At 46.0% G+C, this 22,827-nt stretch overlaps 1 protein-coding gene across 3 annotated transcripts in view; it reads right to left on the bottom strand.

The window, feature by feature from the left end:
• LOC311102897 (mitochondrial proton/calcium exchanger protein-like) overlaps positions 1–18,562 on the bottom strand; it is an 80,748-nt gene extending 62,186 nt beyond the window's left edge. The window contains exon 1 of one of the 3 annotated variants that reach the window (XM_084144366.1): positions 18,287–18,562. In XM_084144366.1, the coding sequence (XP_084000492.1) occupies positions 18,287–18,365 (79 nt within the window). In that variant the 5' untranslated portion in view covers positions 18,366–18,562. The remainder of the gene's footprint in view (positions 1–18,286) is intronic. The other 2 variants (XM_084144368.1, XM_084144367.1) reach the window with 2 other exon arrangements.
• Positions 18,563–22,827: the final 4,265 nt, after the last annotated feature.

The following is a 22,827-nucleotide window of genomic DNA, read 5'->3' on the forward strand; positions in this document are numbered from 1 at the left end:
TCACGATTGGGATGGTGTTCTTCGGCTTGCAAGCGTTCCCCTTTTTCCTCCAAACATAACGATGGTCATTATGGCCAAACAGTTCTATTTTTCTTTCATCAGACCAGAGGACATTTCTCCAAAAAGAACGATCTTTATCCCCATGTGCAGTTGCAAACCGTAGTCTGGCTTTTTTATGGCGGTTTTGGAGCAGTGGCTTCTTCCTTGCTGAGCGGCCTTTCAGGTTATGTCAATGTAGGACTCGTTTTACTGTGGATATAGATACTTTTGTACCCTGTTTCCTCCAGCATCTTCACAAGGTCCTTTGCTGTTGTTCTGGGATTGATTTGCACTTTTCGCACCAAAGTACATTCATCTCTAGGAGATAGAACGCGTCTCCTTCCTGAGCGGTATGATGGCTCCGTGGTCCCATGGTGTTTATACTTGCGTACTATTGTTTGTACAGATGAACGTGGTACCTTCAGGCGTTTGGAAATTGCTCCCAAGGATAAACCAGACTTGTGGAGGTCTACAATTGTTTTTCTGAGGTCTTGGATGATTTCTTTTGATTTTCCCATGATGTCAAGCAAAGAGGCACTGAGTTTGAAGGTAGGCCTTGAAATACATCCACAGGTACACCTCAAATTGACTCAAATTATGCCATACCCTCTAACCTTAACCCTAATCCATACCCTCTAACCTTAACCCATACCCTCTAACCTTAACCCTAATCCATACCCTCTAACCTTAACCCTAACCCATACCCTCTAACCTTAACCCTAATCCATACCCTCTAACCCATACCCTCTATCCTTAACCCTAACCCATACCCTCTAACCTTAACCCTAATCCATACCCTCTAACCTTAACCCTAACCCATACCCTCTAACCTTAACCCTAATCCATACCCTCTAACCCATACCCTCTATCCTTAACCCTAACCCATACCCTCTAACCTTAACCCTAACCCATACCCTCTAACCTTAACCCTAATCCATACCCTCTAACCCATACCCTCTATCCTTAACCCTAATCCATACCCTCTAACCTTAACCCTAACCCATACCCCCTAACCCATACCCTCTAACCCATACCCTCTAACCCATACCCTCTAATCCATACCCTCTAACCCATACCCTCTAACCCATACCCTCTAACCTTAACCCTAACCCATACCCTCTAACCTTAACCCTAATCCATACCCTCTAACCCATACCCTCTAACCTTAACCCTAACCCATACCCTCTAACCCATACCCTCTATCCTTAACCCTAATCCATACCCTCTAACCTTAACCCTAACCCATACCCTCTATCCTTAACCCTAACCCATACCCTCTAACCTTAACCCTAACCCATACCCTCTAACCCATACCCTCTAACCTTAACCCTAACCCATACCCTCTAACCTTAACCCTAATCCATACCCTCTAACCCATACCCTCTAACCTTAACTTAACCCATACCCTCTAATCCATACCCTCTAACCCATACCCTCTAACCTTAACCCTAACCCATACCCTCTAACCCATACCCTCTAACCTTAACCCTAATCCATACCCTCTAACCCATACCGTCTAACCCATACCCTCTAATCCATACCCTCTAACCCATACCCTCTAACCTTAACCCTAACCCATACCCTCTAACCCATACCGTCTAACCCATACCCTCTAATCCATACCCTCTAACCTTAACCCTAATCCATACCCTCTAACCCATACCCTCTAACCTTAACCCTAACCCATACCCTCTAACCCATACCCTCTAACCCATACCCTCTAACCCATACCGTCTAACCCATACCCTCTAACCCATACCGTCTAACCCATACCCTCTAATCCATACCCTCTAACCCATACCCTCTAACCCATACCCTCTAACCCATACCCTCTAATCCATACCCTCTAACCCATACCCTCTAACCTTAACCCTAACCCATACCCTCTAACCCATACCCTCTAACCTTAACCCTAATCCATACCCACTAACCCATACCCTCTAATCCATACCCTCTAACCCATACCCTCTAACCTTAACCCTAATCCATACCCTCTAACCCATACCGTCTAACCCATACCCTCTAACCTTAACCCTAATCCATACCGTCTAACCCAGGGGTGTCAAACTCATTTTAGCTCAGGGGCCACATGGAGGAAAATCTATTCCCAAGTGGGCCGGACCGGAAAAATCATGGTATATATAACTTAAAAACAACAACTTCAGATTGTTTTCTTTGTTTTAATACGATCAACATACAACATAAAGCTGGAGCCTGAGGACAGTGTGTCCAAAATAGTACAAGCACAACATCACTATTAATCATAAAACACCTCAAGTTATTTGAAAGTTCTGAGGACAAAGAACACACAAACACACAATGCCTCAGTGATTAACAGAACTGTTTCACAGATCACAGAACTATATCAGGGTGTCATTTCTCAGGCAGAAATGTAGATAAAAATAATGAAATCCTGTTCCCCAAACAAGTGCAAGAACCACAGAGTCAAGAATAGGTTAAATATACAAATAAAATAAAATCAATTAAAAACAATAGCACATCAACATAAAAACATATAAACATAAATCTGAAAGCGTTGCTCAAACTCCCGTAACAGTCCCGTTATTTTATCTTTGAACCGCTTCATGTCTGCCACATGTTGGGTCGCGCACACATTTTTCAGACAGGGGAAGTGAGCTGCATCACCACCGGCGAGTTGCGTCTCCCACAATGACAGCTTCAACTTGAAAGAACGTATGCTGTCATAATACTGCGTGGCAACTTTGTTGCGCCCTTGCAGCTGTTTGTTCAAGTTATTCAGGTGCTCTGTAACATCCACCATAAATGCAAGGTCCTGCATCCATTCTGCGGAATTAAATTCTAACACTGGTTTGCCCTTTTCTTCCATGAACTGTTCAATTTCTTCTCGTAAATCAAAGAAACGCCTCAGCACAGCACCTCGGCTTAACCATCTTACCTCAGTGTGGTATGGCAGGCCATAGATGTGGTCTTTCTCTCTGAGAAGGCTGTCAAACTGACGGTGATTCAGGCTTCTGGATCGGATGAAATTAACAGTTTGGATGACCACCTTCATGACGTTATCCATCTTTAATGACTTGCAACACAAAGCCTCCTGGTGCAAAATACAGTGAAAAGTCAAAAAATCACATCCTCCATTTGCAGATTGCACTTTCTCTCTGAACTTTGTCACAATGCCTGCTTTTTTCCCCGATCATTGAGGGCGCACCATCTGTAGCCAGGCTGACAGCGCGGGACCAGTCCACTCCGACCCTGTCAGCGCGCCGACGAGTGCGGTAAAAATATCAGCTGCTGTCGTTGTATCTGTCATCGGCACCAACTCCACGAACTCCTCGGTGACGGTCAATGTGTCATCAACTCCGCGGATGAAAATGGCCAGTTGTGCAACATCTGTAATGTCCGTGCTTTCATCAATTGCAACCGAAAACGCAATAAATGACTTTACTTTTTGCTTCAACTGGCTGTCCAAATCCACTGAAAGATCGGAAATCCTGTCTGCAACTGTGTTTCTTGTCAGGCTGATATTTGCAAAAGCCTGCCGCTTTTCAGGGCACACAATCTCCGCTGCCTTCATCATGCATGTTTTTACAAATTCACCCTCACTAAATGGTTTTGAAGCCACTGCGATTTCATTAGCAATGAGGTAGCTAGCTTTCACTGCAGCGTCACTGATGTCTCGGCTGTGAGTAAACACAGACTGCTGTTTCTTCAGACCCGCCAACAGTTCATTCACCTTCACTCATCTCCGCTGTCCTTGAAAGTTGTCATATTTGTCGGCATGAAGACTCACATAGTGGCGACGCAGGTTATATTCTTTCAGCACTGCAACATGCTCTGAACACACCAAACATACAGCTTTCCCATTCAATTCCGTGAATAAATAGGATGACCATTTTTCTTGGAACACTCTGCGTCCACTTTTCTCTTTTTTGACAGAGACATATTGGGGCAATGAGGGTGCCAAAGCACATAATGTTAAAAGTAGAAGCCGTAATAAATATCGCGGGCAAAACAAAGTAGCTCATTGGCTGCACGTGCTTGACCTACTTGCTCTGCCCCGGTATAAACAGTTTGCTTGCTTAACACAATTGCTATTGCGCCATCCAGTGGACGCAATTGGAACAGCAGTTTATTTTATTGAAAAATTGCAGCGCATTTTTATACTTTACAAAAAAAAAATTATTATTATTTTATTGTTTTTCAAAATCATCTCGCGGGCCGGATTAAACCCGTTTGCGGGCCGGACGTTTGACACCCCTGGGTTAGAGGGTATGGGTTAGAGGGTATGGATTAGGGTTAAGGTTAGAGGGTATGGGTTAGAGGGTATGGGTTAGAGGGTATGGATTAGGGTTAAGGTTAGAGGGTATGGGTTAGGGTTAAGGATAGAGGGTATGGGTTAGAGGGTATGGATTAGGGTTAAGGTTAGAGGGTATGGGTTAGAGGGTATGGGTTAGACGGTATGGGTTAAGTTAAGGTTAGAGGGTATGGGTTAGAGGGTATGGGTTAGAGGGTATGGGTTAGGGTTAAGGTTAGAGGGTATGGGTTAGAGGGTATGGGTTAGAGGGTAAGGGTTAGGGTTAAGTTTAGAGGGTATGGGTTAGGGTTAAGGTTAGAGGGTATGGGTTAGGGTTAAGGATAGAGGGTATGGGTTAGAGGGTATGGATTAGGGTTAAGGTTAGAGGGTATGGGTTAGAGGGTATGGGTTAGACGGTATGGGTTAAGTTAAGGTTAGAGGGTATGGGTTAGAGGGTATGGGTTAGAGGGTATGGGTTAGAGGGTATGGGTTAGGGTTAAGGTTAGAGGGTATGGGTTAGAGGGTATGGGTTAGGGTTAAGGTTAGAGGGTATGGGTTAGAGGGTATGGGTTAGAGGGTATGGGTTAGGGTTAAGGTTAGAGGGTATGGGTTAGGGTTAAGGTTAGAGGGTATGGGTTAGGGTTAAGGATAGAGGGTATGGGTTAGAGGGTATGGGTTAAGGTTAGAGGGTATGGGTTAGGGTTAAGGTTAGACGGTATGGATTAGGGTTAAGGTTAGAGGGTATGGGTTAGGGTTAAGGATAGAGGGTATGGGTTAGAGGGTATGGGTTAGAGGGTATGGGTTAGAGGGTATGGATTAGGGTTAAGGTTAGAGGGTATGGGTTAGGGTTAAGGTTAGAGGGTATGGGTTAGGGTTAAGGTTAGAGGGTATGGGTTAGGGTTAAGGATAGAGGGTATGGGTTAGAGGGTATGGGTTAGGGTTAAGGTTAGAGGGTATGGGTTAGGGTTAAGGTTAGACGGTATGGATTAGGGTTAAGGTTAGAGGGTATGGGTTAGGGTTAAGGATAGAGGGTATGGGTTAGAGGGTATGGGTTAGAGGGTTAAGGTTAGAGGGTATGGGTTAGGGTTAAGGTTAGAGGGTATGGGTTAGGGTTAAGGATAGAGGGTATGGGTTAGGGTTAAGGTTAGAGGGTATGGGTTAGGGTTAAGGTTAGAGGGTATGGGTTAGGGTTAAGGTTAGAGGGTATGGGTTAGAGGGTATGGGTTAGAGGGTATGGGTTAAGTTAAGGTTAGAGGGTATGGGTTAGGGTTAAGGTTAGAGGGTATGGGTTAGGGTTAAGGTTAGAGGGTATGGGTTAGAGGGTATGGGTTAGAGGGTATGGGTTAGAGGGTATGGGTTAGAGGGTATGGGTTAGGGTTAAGGTTAGAGGGTATGGGTTAGGGTTAAGGTTAGACGGTATGGATTAGGGTTAAGGATAGAGGGTATGGGTTAGAGGGTATGGGTTAGAGGGTATGGGTTAGACGGTATGGGTTAGGGTTAAGGTTAGAGGGTATGGGTTAGGGTTAAGGTTAGAGGGTATGGATTAGGGTTAAGGTTAGAGGGTATGGATTAGGGTTAAGGTTAGAGGGTATGGATTAGGGTTAAGGTTAGAGGGTATGGGTTAGAGGGTATGGGTTAGAGGGTATTGGTTAGGGTATGGGTTAGGGTTAAGGTTAGAGGGTATGGGTTAGGGTTAAGGTTAGAGGGTATGGGTTAGGGGGTATGGGTTAGGGTTAAGTTTAGAGGGTATGGGTTAGACGGTATGGGTTAGAGGGTATGGATTAGGGTTAAGGTTAGAGGGTATGGGTTAGAGGGTATGGGTTAGGGTTAAGGTTAGAGGGTATGGGTTAGAGGGTATGGATTAGAGGGTATGGGTTAAGTTAAGGTTAGAGGGTATGGGTTAGAGGGTATGGATTAGGGTTAAGGTTAGAGGGTATGGGTTAGGGTTAAGGTTAGAGGGTATGGGTTAGAGGGTATGGGTTAGGGTTAAGGTTAGAGGGTATGGGTTAGGGTTAAGGATAGAGGGTATGGGTTAGGGTTAAGGTTAGAGGGTATGGATTAGGGTTAAGGATAGAGGGTATGGGTTAGAGGGTATGGGTTAGGGTTAAGGTTAGAGGGTATGGGTTAGAGGGTATGGGTTAGGGTTAAGGTTAGAGGGTATGGGTTAGGGTTAAGGTTAGAGGGTATGGGTTAGGGTTAAGGATAGAGGGTATGGGTTAGAGGGTATGGGTTAGAGGGTATGGGTTAGGGTTAAGGTTAGAGGGTATGGGTTAGGGTTAAGGTTAGACGGTATGGATTAGGGTTAAGGATAGAGGGTATGGGTTAGAGGGTATGGGTTAGAGGGTATGGGTTAGACGGTATGGGTTAGGGTTAAGGTTAGAGGGTATGGGTTAGGGTTAAGGTTAGAGGGTATGGATTAGGGTTAAGGTTAGAGGGTATGGATTAGGGTTAAGGTTAGAGGGTATGGATTAGGGTTAAGGTTAGAGGGTATGGGTTAGGGTTAAGGTTAGAGGGTATGGGTTAGGGTTAAGGTTAGACGGTATGGATTAGGGTTAAGGATAGAGGGTATGGGTTAGAGGGTATGGGTTAGAGGGTATGGGTTAGACGGTATGGGTTAGGGTTAAGGTTAGAGGGTATGGGTTAGGGTTAAGGTTAGAGGGTATGGGTTAGGGTTAAGGTTAGACGGTATGGATTAGGGTTAAGGATAGAGGGTATGGGTTAGAGGGTATGGGTTAGAGGGTATGGGTTAGACGGTATGGGTTAGGGTTAAGGTTAGAGGGTATGGGTTAGGGTTAAGGTTAGAGGGTATGGATTAGGGTTAAGGATAGAGGGTATGGGTTAGAGGGTATGGGTTAGGGTTAAGGTTAGAGGGTATGGGTTAGAGGGTATGGGTTAGGGTTAAGGTTAGAGGGTATGGGTTAGGGTTAAGGTTAGAGGGTATGGGTTAGGGTTAAGGATAGAGGGTATGGGTTAGAGGGTATGGGTTAGAGGGTATGGGTTAGGGTTAAGGTTAGAGGGTATGGGTTAGGGTTAAGGTTAGACGGTATGGATTAGGGTTAAGGATAGAGGGTATGGGTTAGAGGGTATGGGTTAGAGGGTATGGGTTAGACGGTATGGGTTAGGGTTAAGGTTAGAGGGTATGGGTTAGGGTTAAGGTTAGAGGGTATGGATTAGGGTTAAGGTTAGAGGGTATGGATTAGGGTTAAGGTTAGAGGGTATGGATTAGGGTTAAGGTTAGAGGGTATGGGTTAGAGGGTATGGGTTAGAGGGTATTGGTTAGGGTATGGGTTAGGGTTAAGGTTAGAGGGTATGGGTTAGGGTTAAGGTTAGAGGGTATGGGTTAGGGGGTATGGGTTAGGGTTAAGTTTAGAGGGTATGGGTTAGACGGTATGGGTTAGAGGGTATGGATTAGGGTTAAGGTTAGAGGGTATGGGTTAGAGGGTATGGGTTAGGGTTAAGGTTAGAGGGTATGGGTTAGAGGGTATGGATTAGAGGGTATGGGTTAAGTTAAGGTTAGAGGGTATGGGTTAGAGGGTATGGATTAGGGTTAAGGTTAGAGGGTATGGGTTAGGGTTAAGGTTAGAGGGTATGGGTTAGAGGGTATGGGTTAGGGTTAAGGTTAGAGGGTATGGGTTAGGGTTAAGGATAGAGGGTATGGGTTAGGGTTAAGGTTAGAGGGTATGGATTAGGGTTAAGGATAGAGGGTATGGGTTAGAGGGTATGGGTTAGGGTTAAGGTTAGAGGGTATGGGTTAGAGGGTATGGGTTAGGGTTAAGGTTAGAGGGTATGGGTTAGGGTTAAGGTTAGAGGGTATGGGTTAGGGTTAAGGATAGAGGGTATGGGTTAGAGGGTATGGGTTAGAGGGTATGGGTTAGGGTTAAGGTTAGAGGGTATGGGTTAGGGTTAAGGTTAGAGGGTATGGGTTAGGGTTAAGGATAGAGGGTATGGGTTAGAGGGTATGGGTTAGAGGGTATGGGTTAGAGAAGGATGGTATGACGAAGCACAGTACGCTGTTTCACCACAACTGGACACATGTTTAACAAGATGTAGTACAGCTGCTGTACCCATCCAGTCTTCACACCACTTCTGAACAGCAAAACATGTTCCAACCAACACCATCTTTCAGGGGCGGCAGGTAGCTTAGTGGTTAAGAGCGTTGTGCCAGTAACCGAAAGGTCGCTGGTTCTAATCCCTGAGCCGACTAGGTGAAAAATCTGTCGAACTCGGATACCTCCTGCGCCTCGACCTGTTCTTTCCGATGTTTTATTTTGTTCATAAGTGTGTGTCAACACCTGCTATCAACTAGCCAGATAGCTAGGAACAATCCTAGCTAGCTAGCTAGGTTGCAATGGAGCCCGCTTCACCTGGAATAGCTAAATAATGTTTTCAGCGCTGTAGAAGCTGCATTTATTACGCTCTTGTCCGGGACGATATTGACAATCCGGAGTTCCAATGTAGCAATTGTTTGTTTGTGGAGGATTACAGGAATGCGGTGGCTATCCTTAGCAAGCAGATTTCTATTCTGCGCGAACATATTGGGAAAACTCCTGTGGCTGGACGCCGCTCCAGGCTGATGGATGTATCCCCGCCTTGTCATCTGTCCCTATCCGAATGGGCTGTGCTACCTGGAACTTGCCTGCCAAGGAAGTCGTCTCCATCTGCTTCTCCTCCATCTTGTAGTGGAGTAGACGGAGAACAGGTCGCGAAAACCGAAGGCAGCGGCATGCTGCTAAGTGGACGGGAGTGACTGCGAGATGTTCGGAGCAGATTGACATAAGGAATAGCTTCACTGCACTGGTGCCTGATCTACCTGCTCCTTCATCACTGGGACTGCCTGTGTCTGGGACTGCCTGTGTCTGGGACTGCCTGTGTCTGGGACTGCCTGTGTCTGGGACTGCCTGTGTCTGGGACTGCCTGTGTCTGGGACTGCCTGTGTCTGGGACTGCCTGTGTCTGGGACTGCCTGTGTCTGGGACTGCCTGTGTCTGGGACTGGCCCTCTGCGCTCCCTAAATCATTGAATGTTTCAGCAGACTTTTAGCCCTCCATAACTGGCTACGAAACTATTGCAGCTCTGTGGGTGTAACATTTACTGACAATGTTGATACCTTCTGGAAACAAATCTCGTTTTATAAGGAGGATGGGATCTACCAAAATAATTTGGGTTCCTGGATCCTTTCACAGCATTATAAGGTTGTGTTGAGACAATGACTAATCAATGACCCAAGCCCAGCTCAGTTAATCGCTACCATTGTGTTGCTGAGTTGCCATAATGCGTCAGCAAATGTACCTTATTCCAGGGGCGTTGGAAGACACAATGTAAGTAACCTAATTTATGTCCCTCTTACTGCCCGGAATGCCTCTGCTGATCCTACAGCTATTGTATGCAGTAATCATGAGCCTATGAACCAGAGTTATACTGTTAGCACTGAGGTGGTGTGCCCTAGTAGGAAGTCTACTGGGTGCAGCTCACCCTGCACTAACAGAAATAACCAGAGTTATACTGTTAGCATTGAGGTGGTGTGCCCTAGCAGGAAGTCCACTGGGTGCAGCTCACCCTGCACTAACAGAAATAACCAGAGTAATACTGTTAGCACTGAGGTGGTGTGCCCTAGCAGGAAGTCCACTGGGTGCAGCTCACCCTGCACTAACAGAAATAACCAGAGTAATACTGTTAGCAGTGAGGTGGTGTGCCCTAGTAGGAAGTCCACTGGGTGCAGCTCACCCTGCACTAACAGAAATAACCAGAGTAATACTGTTAGCACTGAGGCGGTGTGCCCTAGCAGGAAGTCCACTGGGTGCAGCTCACCCTGCACTAACAGAAATAACCAGAGTAATACTGTTAGCACTGAGGTGGTGTGCCCTAGTAGGAAGTCCACTGGGTGCAGCTCACCCTGCACTAACAGAAATAACCAGAGTAATACTGTTAGCACTGAGGTGGTGTGCCCTAGTAGGAAGTCCACTGGGTGCAGCTCACCCTGCACTAACATAAAGAACATGATCATGTCTACCTCTGCTAAGCTTCCCAGTAAAGCAATGAAAACAATCAAGCATCCCAGAAAAGTGTTAAAAATAGCCCACTTAAACATATGTAGCTTAGTTCATGAAATCAATAATTCGCTACTAACAGATGACATTCATATTCTGACAATCTCTGAAACTCACTTAGATAATACCTTTGATACAGTGGTAGCAATACATGGTTATAACATCTACAGAAGAGACAGAAATGCCAAAAGGTGGAGGTGTTACTGTTTACAGTGGGGGGGGAAAGTATTTAGTCAGCCACCAATTGTGCAAGTTCTCCCACTTAAAAAGATGAGAGGCACCTGTAATTTTCATCATAGGTACACATCAACTATGACAGACAAATTGAGGAAAGAAAATCCAGAAAATCACATTGTAGGATTTTTAATGAATTTATTTGCAAATTATGGTGGAAAATAAGTATTTGGTCAATAACAAAAGTTTCTCAATACTTTGTTATATACCTTTTGTTGGCAATGACACAGGTCAAACGTTTTCTGTAAGTCTTCAAAAGGTTTTCACACACTGTTGCTGGTATTTTGGCCCATTCCTCCATGCAGATCTCCTCTAGAGCAGTGATGTTTTGGGGCTTTCAACTCCCTCCAAAGATTTTCTATGGGGTTGAGATCTGGAGACTGGCTAGGCCACTCCAGGACCTTGAAATGCTTCTTACGAAGCCACTCCTTCGTTGCCCGGGCGGTGTGTTTGGGATCATTGTCATGCTGAAAGACCCAGCCACGTTTCATCTTCAATGCCCTTGCTGATGGAAGGAGGTTTTCACTCAGAATCTCACGATACATGGCCCCATTCATTCTTTCCTTTACACGGATCAGTTGTCCTGGTCCCTTTGCAGAAAAACAGCCCCAAAGCATGATGTTTCCACCCCCATGCTTCACAGTAGGTATGGTGTTCTTTGGATGCAACTCAGCATTCTTTGTCCTCCAAACACAACGAGTTGAGTTTTTACCAAAAAGTTCTCTTTTGGTTTCATCTGACCATATGACATTCTCCCAATCCTCTTCTGGATCATCCAAATGCACTCTAGCAAACTTCAGACGGGCCTGGACATGTACTGGCTTAAGCAGGGGGACACGTCTGGCACTGCAGGATTTGAGTCCCTGGCGGCGTAGTGTGTTACTGATGGTAGGCTTTGTTACTTTGGTCCCAGCTCTCTGCAGGTCATTCACTAGGTCCCCCCGTGTGGTTCTGGGATTTTTGCTCACCGTTCTTGTGATCATTTTGACCCCACGGGGTGAGATCTTGCGTGGAGCCCCAGATCGAGGGAGATTATCAGTGGTCTTGTATGTCTTCCATTTCCTAATAATTGCTCCCACAGTTGATTTCTTCAAACCAAGCTGCTTACCTATTGCAGATTCAGTCTTCCCAGCCTGGTGCAGGTCTACAATTTTGTTTCTGGTGTCCTTTGACAGCTCTTTGGTCTTGGCCATAGTGGAGTTTGGAGTGTGACTGTTTGAGGTTGTAGGTGACCAAATACTTATTTTCCACCCTAATTCGCAAATAAATTCATAAAAAATCCTACAATGTGATTTTCTGGATTTTTTTTCATCAATTTGTCTGTCATAGTTGACGTGTACCTATGATGAAAATTACAGGCCTCTCTCATCTTTTTAAGTGGGAGAACTTGCACAATTGGTGGCTGACTAAATACTTTTTTTCCCCCACTGTATATTCAGAACCACATTCCTGTAATGCTTAGAGAGGATCTCATGTTAAAATACTGTTTAAGTAATATGGCTTCAGGTTAATCTGCCTCACCTAAAGCCCATTCTGGTGGGAAGCTGCTATAGACCACCAAGTGCTAACAGTCAGTATCTGGAAAACATGTGTGAAATGCTTGATAATGTATGTGATATCAACAGAGAGGTATATTTTCTGGGTGATTTAAATATTGACTGGCTTTCATCAGGCTGCCCACTCAAGAAAAAGCTTCAAACTGTAACTAGTGCCTGCAACCTGGTTCAGGTTATCAGTCAACCTACCAGGGTAGTTACAAACAGCACAGGAATTAAATCATTTTTATTTCACCTTTATTTAACCAGGTAAGCCAGTTGAGAACAAGTTCTCATTTACAACTGCGACCTGGCCAAGATAAAGCAAAGCAGTGTGATAAAAACAACAACACAGAGTTACATATGGGGTAAAACAAAACATAAAGTCAAAAATACAACAGAAAATATATATACAGTGTGTGCAAATGTAGCTAATTAAATCATTAACATGTATTGATCACATCTTTACTAATGCTACAGAAATGTGCGTTAAAGCAGTATCCAAATCCATCGGATGTAGTGATCACAATATAGTAGCCATATCTAGGAAAACCAGAGATCCAAAGGCTGGGCCTAATATTGTGTATAAGAGGTCTTACAATAAGTTTTGTAATGATTCTTATGTTGTTGATGTAAATAATATTTGCTGTGGTGTGTAATGAGGAGCAACCAGACACTGCACTTGACACATTTATGAAATTGCTTATTCCAGTTACTAATAAGCATGCACCCATTAAGATAATGACTGTAAAAATGGTTAAATCCCCGTGGATTGATGAGGAATTGAAAAATTGTATGGTTGAGAGGGATGAGGCAAAAGGAATGGCAAATAGGTCTGGCTGCACAACCGATTGGCAAACATGCTGCAAATTGAGAAATTATGTGACGAAACTGAATAAAAAGAAGAAACTGTACTATGAAACAAAGATAAATGACAAAGAATGATAGTAAAAAGCTTTGGAGCACCTTAAATGAAATGTTGGGCAAAAAGGCAAGATTAGCAAACTTAGACATGACATGTCAGCAACAAATGCTGACACTACACATCCAAGTATAACTTATGAATTAACAAGCAATATAACAATTAATTATGAAAGACAAGCATTGTAATTTTGAATTCCGTAAAGTGAGTGTGGAAGAAATGAAATTATTGTTGTCTATCAACAATGACAAGCCACTGGGGTCTGACAACTTGGATGGAAAATTACTGAGGATAATAGCGGACGATATTGCCACTCCTAGTTGCCATATCTTTAATTTAAGCCTACTAGAAAGTGTGCGCCCTCAGGCCTGGAGGGAAGCAAAAGTAATTCCCCTACCTAAGAATAGTAAAGCCCCCTTAACTGGCTCAAATAGCCGACCAATAAGCCTGTTACCAATCCTTAGTAAACTTTTGGAAAGAAATGTTTTTGACCAGATACAATGCTACTTTACTGTAAACAAATTAACAGCACGCTTATAGGGAAGGACATTCAACAAGCACGGCACTTACACAAATTACTGATGATTGGCTGAGAGAAATTGATGACAAAATGATTGTGGGAGCTGTCAGACCCCGGTGGCTTGTCATTGTTAATAGACAACATAGATCATAGTCGGCAGGTAGCTTAGTGGTTAAGAGTGTTGTGCCAGTAACCGAAAGGTCGCTGGTTCTAATCCCCGAGCCGACTAGGTGAAACATCTGTCGATGTGCCCTTGAGCAAGGCACTTAACCCTAATTGCTCCTGTAAGTCGCTCTGGATAAGAGCGTCTGCTAAATGACTAAAATGTAATAGTCCGCTGCTGGAAAAACGTATGTGTTATGGCTTTACTCCACCTGCTATATTGTGGATACAGAGTTACCCGTCTTCTTTAATGGAAGCCTCTCCAACATCATCCAGGTAGAATCAGGAATTCCCCAGGGTAGCTGTCTAGGCCCCTTACTTTTTTCAATCTTTACTAACGACATGCCACTGGCTTTGAGTAAAGCCAGTGTGTCTATGTATGCGGAATTTGCGGATGACTCAACACTATACACGTCAGCTACTAGAGCAAGTGAAATGACTGCAACACTTAACAAAGAGTTGCAGTTAGTTTCAAAATGGGTGGCAAGGAATAAGTTAGTCCTAAATATTTCTAAAACTAAAAGCATTGTATTTGGGACAAATCATTCACTAAACCCTAAACCTCTAAATGTTGTAATAAATAATGTGGAAATTGAACAAGTTGAGGTGACTAAACTGCTTGGAGTAACCCTGGATTGTAGATTTTCATGGTCAAAGCATTTTGATACAACAGTAGCTAAAATGGGGAGAAGTATGTCCATAATAAAGCGCTACTCTACCTTCTTAACAACACTATCAACAAGGCAGGTCCTACAGGCTCTAGTTTTGTTACAATTGGCTCAGAACAGGGCAGCACGGCTGGCCCTTGGATGTATACGGAGAGCTAACATTAATGATATGCATGTCAATCTCTCATGGCTCAAAGTGGAAGAGAGATTGACTTCTTCACTACTTGTTTTTGTAAGAAGTGTTGACATGATGAATGCACCGAGGTGTCTGTTTAAACTACTAGCACACAGCTCGGACACCCATGCATACCCCACAAGATATGCCACCAGAGGTCTCTTCACAATCCCCAAGTCCAGAACAGACTATGGGAGGTGCACAGTACTACATAGAGCCATGACTACATGGAACTCTATTCCACATCAAGTAACTGATGCAAGCAGTAGAATCAGATTGAAAAAAACAGATAAAAATAAATCTTATGGAACAGCGGGACTGTGAAGAAACACACACACAGGCACATACACATGATAAGACACGCACTCTACACACACGTACACATGGATGTTATATTGTATCAGCTCAGCATTCAACACCATAGTGCCCTCAAAGCTCATCACTAAGCTAAGGACCCTGGGACTAAACACCTCCCTCTGCAACTGGATCCTGCACTTCCTGACGGGCCGCCCCCAGGTGGTAAGGGTAGGTAACAACACATCTGCCACACTGATCCTCAACACGGGGGCCCCTCAGGGGTGCGTGCTCAGTCCCCTCCTGTACTCCCTGTTCACCCATGACTGCATGGCCAGGCACGACTCCAACACCATCATTAAGTTTGCCGACGACACAACAGTGGTAGGCCTGATCACCGACAACGATGAGACAGCCTATAGGGAGGAGGTCAGAGACCTGGCCGTGTGGTGCCAGGATAACAACCTCTCCCTCAACGTGACCAAGACAAAGGAGATGATTGTGGACTACAGGAAAAAAAAAAAGAGGACTGAGCACGCCCCCATTCTCATCGACGGGGCTGTAGTGGAACAGGTTGAGAGCTTCAAGTTCCTTGGTGTCCACATCACCAACGAACTATCATGGTCCAAACACACCAAGACAGTCGTGAAGAGGGCACGACAAAGCCTATTCCCCCTCAGGAGACTGAAAAGATTTGGCATGGGGTCCTCAGATCCTCAAAAAATTATACAGCTGCACCATCGAGAGCATCCTGACTGGTTGCATCACCGCCTGGTATGGCAACTGCTTGGCCTCCGACCGCAAGGCACTACAGAGGGTAGTGCGTACGGCCCAGTACATCACTGGGGCCAAGCTTCCTGCCATCCAGGACCTCTATACCAGGCGGTGTCAGAGGAAGGCCCTCAAAATTGTCAAAGACTCCAGCCACCCTAGTCATAGACTGTTCTCTCTGCTACCGCACGGCAAGCGGTACCGGAGTGCCAAGTCTAGGTCCAAAAGACTTCTCAACAGCTTCTACCCCCAAGCCATAAGACTCCTGAACAGCTAATCATGGCTACCCGGACTATTTGCACTGCCCCCCCACCCCATCTTTTTACGCTGCTGCTACTCTGTTAATTATTTATGCATAGTCACTTTAACTCTACCCACATGTACATATTTCTTCAACTACCTCAACTAGCCGGTGCCCCCGCACATTGACTCTGCACCGGTACCCCCCTGTATATATAGCCTCCCTACTGTTATTTTATTTTACTTCTGCTCTTTTTTTCTCAACACTTTTTTTGTTGTTGTTTTATTTTACTTTTTTATTAAAAATAAATGCACTGTTGGTTAAGGGCTGTAAGTAAGCATTTCACTGTAATGTCTGCACCTGTTGTATTCGGCGCATGTGGCCAATACAATTTTATTTTATTTTATTTGTAAATATGTGATAGTGGAGTAGTGGCCTGAGGGAACACACTAAATCTATTGGGTAAAGTGTTATGAAATATAATGTCATGTAATGTTTTAAATGGTATATAACTGCCTTAATGTTGCAGGACCCCAGGAAGAGTAGCCTGGGGATGCTTAATAAATACAAAATTACTACAGCTAAAATTACAGTTACTTGTATCATTATGCATTTAGGATGACTGACTTGTTTTAGCAACATCTACATAAACATTACATCTATATAAACATCTACATTGATATATAAACATGTACATCTATATAAACAGCTACATCTATATAAATTCATGCAATAAACAACATTTTACATTTTAGTCATTTAGCAGACGCTCTTATCCAGAGCGACTTACAGTTAGTGAGTGCATACATTATTTTTAATTTTTTTCATACTGGCCCCCCATGGGAATCGAACCCACAACCCTGGCATTGCAAACGCCATCCCTGTCAGTATGTAAATGTATCATTAACAGATCTAATGACCGCTGCATCAATGGACTGATTGTTGTTGACATGAAGAATTTAGACTGTTGGCATGTCCCTGCTACTCCATACTCCCTCATGTCTCTATGCTTCACAACATCGCAGACCGACAAAATGTGTTTTATACCAGGTTTAACTTGCTATTACAGGCGGATAATTTGAAAATGTCTGCATAACACAGGTCCGTCTCGGCACGGCAGTGCTATGAGATAGACAGGGAAACAGCACCATAGCAGACTGGCGCGGCAGGGAAAGGACTAGACTGGAGGAGGTCCCCATCCAGCCTGAGATAGACAGGGAAACAGCACCATAGCAGACTGGTGCGGCAGGGAAAGGACTAGACTGGAGGAGGTACCCATCCAGCCTGAGATAGACAGGGAAACAGCACCATAGCAGACTGGTGCGGCAGGGAAAGGACTAGACTGGAGGAGGTCCCCATCCAGCCTGAGATAGACAGGGAAACAGCACCATAGCAGACTGGTGCGGCAGGGAAAGGACTAGACTGGAGGAGGTACCCATCCAGCCTGACCTCGAATGACGTATCCTCCCCTTATATGATTTAGCTACATTCGCAAGGTGTGGTGCCTCAAGCTATCACATATCCGACCACGTTCCACCGCAAATACATACATTACATGTTTATAGGCATCACAGCATGACAAAATACATTTGAATGGAAATTGACTTAAAGCTGTCGCGGATCTGAAACCTGATGGTCTAGTCTGTATAGTTAATGGATGCGCTAGACTAGAGAGCTGTATTCGCATAATGACTAGCTACACCTACGTCTTCTAGGCCTCACCAACCGCTTCTCCCCCCCCGCCGCCATTAGTCTTGGCCTTAGATGACCTGACATAATGTCAACAACCTCTGGAACAGAGAAACACTTAAAGGCCCGAGTCAAACCGCTTAGCTAACGTTGTAGCTAATAGATCAACTGGAATCAGTCTAGAAGTTGTTGCCGCTCCTCTTCTTTGTCCACAGCGCTGTAATGGCCAGTGTAATTGATCAACAAAAGGCCCGACCGTCCATGACAGTACATGACCATGTTACAACATGTTTCTGGAACCGGCATACAGTACCGTTACCGGGGGAGCTACTGTCGGTTGCTAACTATAGGTAACTTAATAACAGAAATAGCCCGTATTGTTAGCTAACGCTATCTTTATCTCAGTGAAACAACTGGTTAACCTCTACACTGTCATAAAACACGTTAGATATGAACATTTTCATTATTCTACAAAGCCAAGAGTTTGATAGTGTTGTTAGGGGTTGACTAACGTCAGCTAGTTAAATATCTGAACCAGCTAATCTCACTAGCTAAACCAACGGTTTCATCATTAACCAACAATGACATTCATAGCTAAACAGCATTGGCAGTCTACCTACAATGTCAAAACAAGTAAATACAATTCAAAACATAAGTTACAACAAAAGACTAATACACTTATCTACAGTAAGAGTAGCCATGAAGAATAATTCTCACCTTTGCGGAATTCGCTCTTTAACGACCGGGACGTTTTCATCAACGGAGTGCGGGAACGCGTCAACAGGATTAACGCCATGCTCCTGGTTCTGATAAACTGCTAACGTTAGCGGACTGTAGCTGATTAGCCAACTGGTTCAAACTAATGGGGAATGGAAAACCAACGCTAATGCGCTGCTGGTTACTTTAATATGTCACTAGCTCAACTTCTCGCCCCATGTACTTTGCTTTCTCGGTGGATGCCTGCTGCGAGGTGGATGAACTGCGGCTTACATTGGCTTCTGGCTTCCGGCTTCCGTCTTCGTCTTTCTTCTTCTTCTTCTTCTTTAAAGTTTAATGGCAGACTACACCTATTGGTGTATTGCCGCCACCTACTGTACCGGGTATTGAAACGAAACAAAAGATAATATATTCCATTGCAGGGGGAGGGGACCGAGATAATACAAAAATAAATCAAACAACCATCCCACTCCTTCAGTCACATTCAAATCACATCTCTACACAGGCTCAGGTGCCTGTGGGGACGGAGCAGTCATCGACAGGATTCCTTGTAATGCCTCTGGAGAAAAGTCCCTGAGTCCCCAAAAATGCTCAGCCGTACTCACAATGATGCCTACTTTCTCAGATTTCCTCTCTGTTTGCATTCACTTCTAGCGCCACACAAGAGATAAAACCCTTGATAGGCACCCTGCTTCGAAGATCGACACACAACACATTCCAATGCAACATCTTGAGGCGCAGAGCACGCTCCTTCTGTACCGTAGAAATACAATAAAACGAAATAAGCCCACTTCTCCTTATTCTTACTTACGCCACCTCACCCACCTCACCCACCTCACCCACCTCACCCACTTCACCCACCTCACCCAACGCACCCACCTCACCCACCTCACCCACCTCACCCAACGCATCCACCTCACCCACCTCACCCACCTCACCCAACGCACCCACCTCACCCAACGCACCCACCTCACCCAACGCACCCACCTCACCCAACGCACCCACCTCACCCACCTCACCCAACGCATCCACCTCACCCACCTCACCCAACTCACCCACCTCACCCAACGCACCCAACGCACCCACCTCACCCACCTCACCCAACGCACCCACCTCACCCAACTCACCCAACGCACCCACCTCACCCACCTCACCCAACGCACCCACCTCACCCACCTCACCCACCTCACCCAACTCACCCACCTCACCCAACGCACCCACCTCACCCACCTCACCCAACGCACCCACCTCACCCAACGCACCCACCTCACCCAACGCACCCACCTCACCCACTTCACCCACCTCACCCACCTCACCCACCTCACCCACTTCACCCACCTCACCCAACGCATCCACCTCACCCACCTCACCCAACTCACCCACTTCACCCACCTCACCCAACGCATCCACCTCACCCACCTCACCCAACTCACCCACCTCACCCACCTCACCCAACGCATCCACCTCACCCACCTCACCCAACGCACCCACCTCACCCACCTCACCCAACGCACCCACCTCACCCACCTCACCCAACGCATCCACCTCACCCACCTCACCCACCTCACCCAACGCACCCACCTCACCCAACTCACCCACCTCACCCAACGCACCCACCTCACCCAACGCACCCACCTCACCCACCTCACCCAACTCACCCACCTCACCCAACGCACCCACCTCACCCACCTCACCCAACGCACCCACCTCACCCACCTCACCCACCTCACCCAACGCACCCACCTCACCCACCTCACCCAACGCACCCACCTCACCCACCTCACCCAACGCACCCACCTCACCCACCTCACCCACCTCACCCACCTCACCCACTTCACCCACCTCACCCACTTCACCCACCTCACCCACCTCACCCAACGCACCCACCTCACCCAACTCACCCACCTCACCCAACGCACCCACCTCACCCAACGCACCCACCTCACCCACCTCACCCAACTCACCCAACGCACCCACCTCACCCAACGCACCCACCTCACCCACCTCACCCAACGCATCCACCTCACCCACCTCACCCACCTCACCCAACGCACCCACCTCACCCACCTCACCCAACTCACCCAACGCACCCACCTCACCCACCTCACCCAACGCACCCACCTCACCCACCTCACCCAACTCACCCACCTCACCCAACTCACCCACCTCACCCAACGCACCCACCTCACCCACCTCACCCACCTCACCCAACTCACCCAATGCACCCACCTCACCCACCTCACCCAACGCACCCACCTCACCCAACGCACCCACCTCACCCACCTCACCCAACGCACCCACCTCACCCAACGCATCCAACATTTTAATAGAAACTTAAAAACGGATCTCTCAGGTAACAACATCGATTCAAAACCCTTATTACAACAAAAGACTCAGAACTAGGTTTGGATTGACTAGTTTCCACTACCACTTCTCTTATTGACTAGTTTCCACTACCACTTCTCTTATTGACTAGTTTCCACTACCACTTCTCTTATTGACTAGTTTCCACTACCACTTCACTTCTCTTATTGACTAGTTTCCACTACCACTTCTCTTATTGACTAGTTTCCACTACCACTTCACTTCTCTTATTGACTAGTTTCCACTACCACTTCTCTTATTGACTAGTTTCCACTACCACTTCTCTTATTGACTAGTTTCCACTACCACTTCTCTTATTGACTAGTTTCCACTACTACTTCTCTTATTGACTAGTTTCCACTACAACTTTTCTTATTGACTAACTACTCATGGTGTGATTGTGATAACATACAGAAACTCAAGTCCTTCTCTTCACCCGACCTAGAATACCTCACAATCAAATACCAACCGTATTTGTGCAAATCAATCCCAGAACAACAGCAAAGGATCTTCAAATCAAATCAAATCAAATCAAATTTTATTGGTCACATGCGCCGAATACAACAGGTGCAGACATTACAGTGAAATGCTTACTTACAGCCCTTAACCAACAGTGCATTTATTTTAAACAAAAAAAGTAAGAATAAAACAACAACAAAAAAAGTGTTGAGAGAAAAAGAGCAGAAGTAAAATAAAGTGACAGTAGGGAGGCTATATATACAGTAAAATAAAGTGACAGTAGGGAGGCTATATATACAGGGGGGTACCGTTGCAGAGTCAATGTGCGGGGGCACCGGCTAGTTGAGGTAGTTGAGGTAATATGTACATGTGGGTAGAGTTAAAGTGACTATGCATAAATACTTAACAGAGTAGCAGCAGCGTAAAAAGGATGGGGTGGGGGGGCAGTGCAAATAGTCCGGGTAGCCATGATTAGCTGTTCAGGAGTCTTATGGCTTGGGGGTAGAAGCTGTTGAGAAGTCTTTTGGACCTAGACTTGGCACTCCGGTACCGCTTGCCGTGCGGTAGCAGAGAGAACAGTCTATGACTAGGGTGGCTGGAGTCTTTGACAATTTTGAGGGCCTTCCTCTGACACCGCCTGGTATAGAGGTCCTGAATGGCAGGGAGCTTTGCCCCAGTGATGTACTGGGCCGTACGCACTACCCTCTGTAGTGCCTTGCGGTCAGAGGCCAAGCAGTTGCCATACCAGGCGGTGATGCAACCAGTCAGGATGCTCTCGATGGTGCAGCTGTAGAATTTTTTGAGGATCTGAGGACCCATGCCAAATCTTTTTAGTCTCCTGAGGGGGAATAGGCTTTGTCGTGCCCTCTTCACGACTGTCTTGGTGTGTTTGGACCATGATAGTTCGTTGGTGATGTGGACACCAAGGAACTTGAAGCTCTCAACCTGTTCCACTACAGCCCCGTCGATGAGAATGGGGGCGTGCTCAGTCCTCTTTTTTTTCCTGTAGTCCACAATCATCTCCTTTGTCTTGGTCACGTTGAGGGAGAAGTTGTTGTCCTGGCACCACACGGCCAGATCTCTGACCTCCTCCCTATAAGCTGTCTCATCGTTGTCGGTGATCAGGCCTACCACTGTTGTGTCGTCGGCAAACTTAATGATGGTGTTGGAGTCGTGCCTGGCCATGCAGTCATGGGTGAACAGAGAGTACAGGAGGGGACTGAGCACGCACCCCTGAGGGGCCCCCGTGTTGAGGATCAGTGTGGCAGATGTGTTGTTACCTACCCTTACCACCTGGGGGCGGCCCGTCAGGAAGTCCAGGATCCAGTTGCAGAGGGAGGTGTTTAGTCCCAGGATCCTTAGCTTAGTGATGAGCTTAGAGGGCACTATGGTGTTGAATGCTGAGCTGTAGTCAATGAATAGCATTCTCACGTAGGTGTTCCTCTTGTCCAGGTGGGAAAGGGCAGTGTGGAGTGCGATAGAGATTGCATCATCTGTGGATCTGTTGGGGCGGTATGCAAATTGGAGTGGGTCTAGGGTTTCTGGGATTATGCTGTTGATGTGAGCCATGACCAGTCTTTCAAAGCACTTCATGGCTACAGACGTCAGTTCTACGGGTCGGTAGTCATTTAGGCAGGTTATCTTAGAGTTCTTGGGCACGGGGACTATGGTGGTCTGCTTGAAACATGTTGGTATTACAGACTCAGTCAGGGACATGT

This window comes from Coregonus lavaretus (genome assembly GCF_964263955.1).
Source record: "Coregonus lavaretus genome assembly, chromosome: 27".
Lineage (NCBI taxonomy): Eukaryota > Metazoa > Chordata > Actinopteri > Salmoniformes > Salmonidae > Coregonus > Coregonus lavaretus.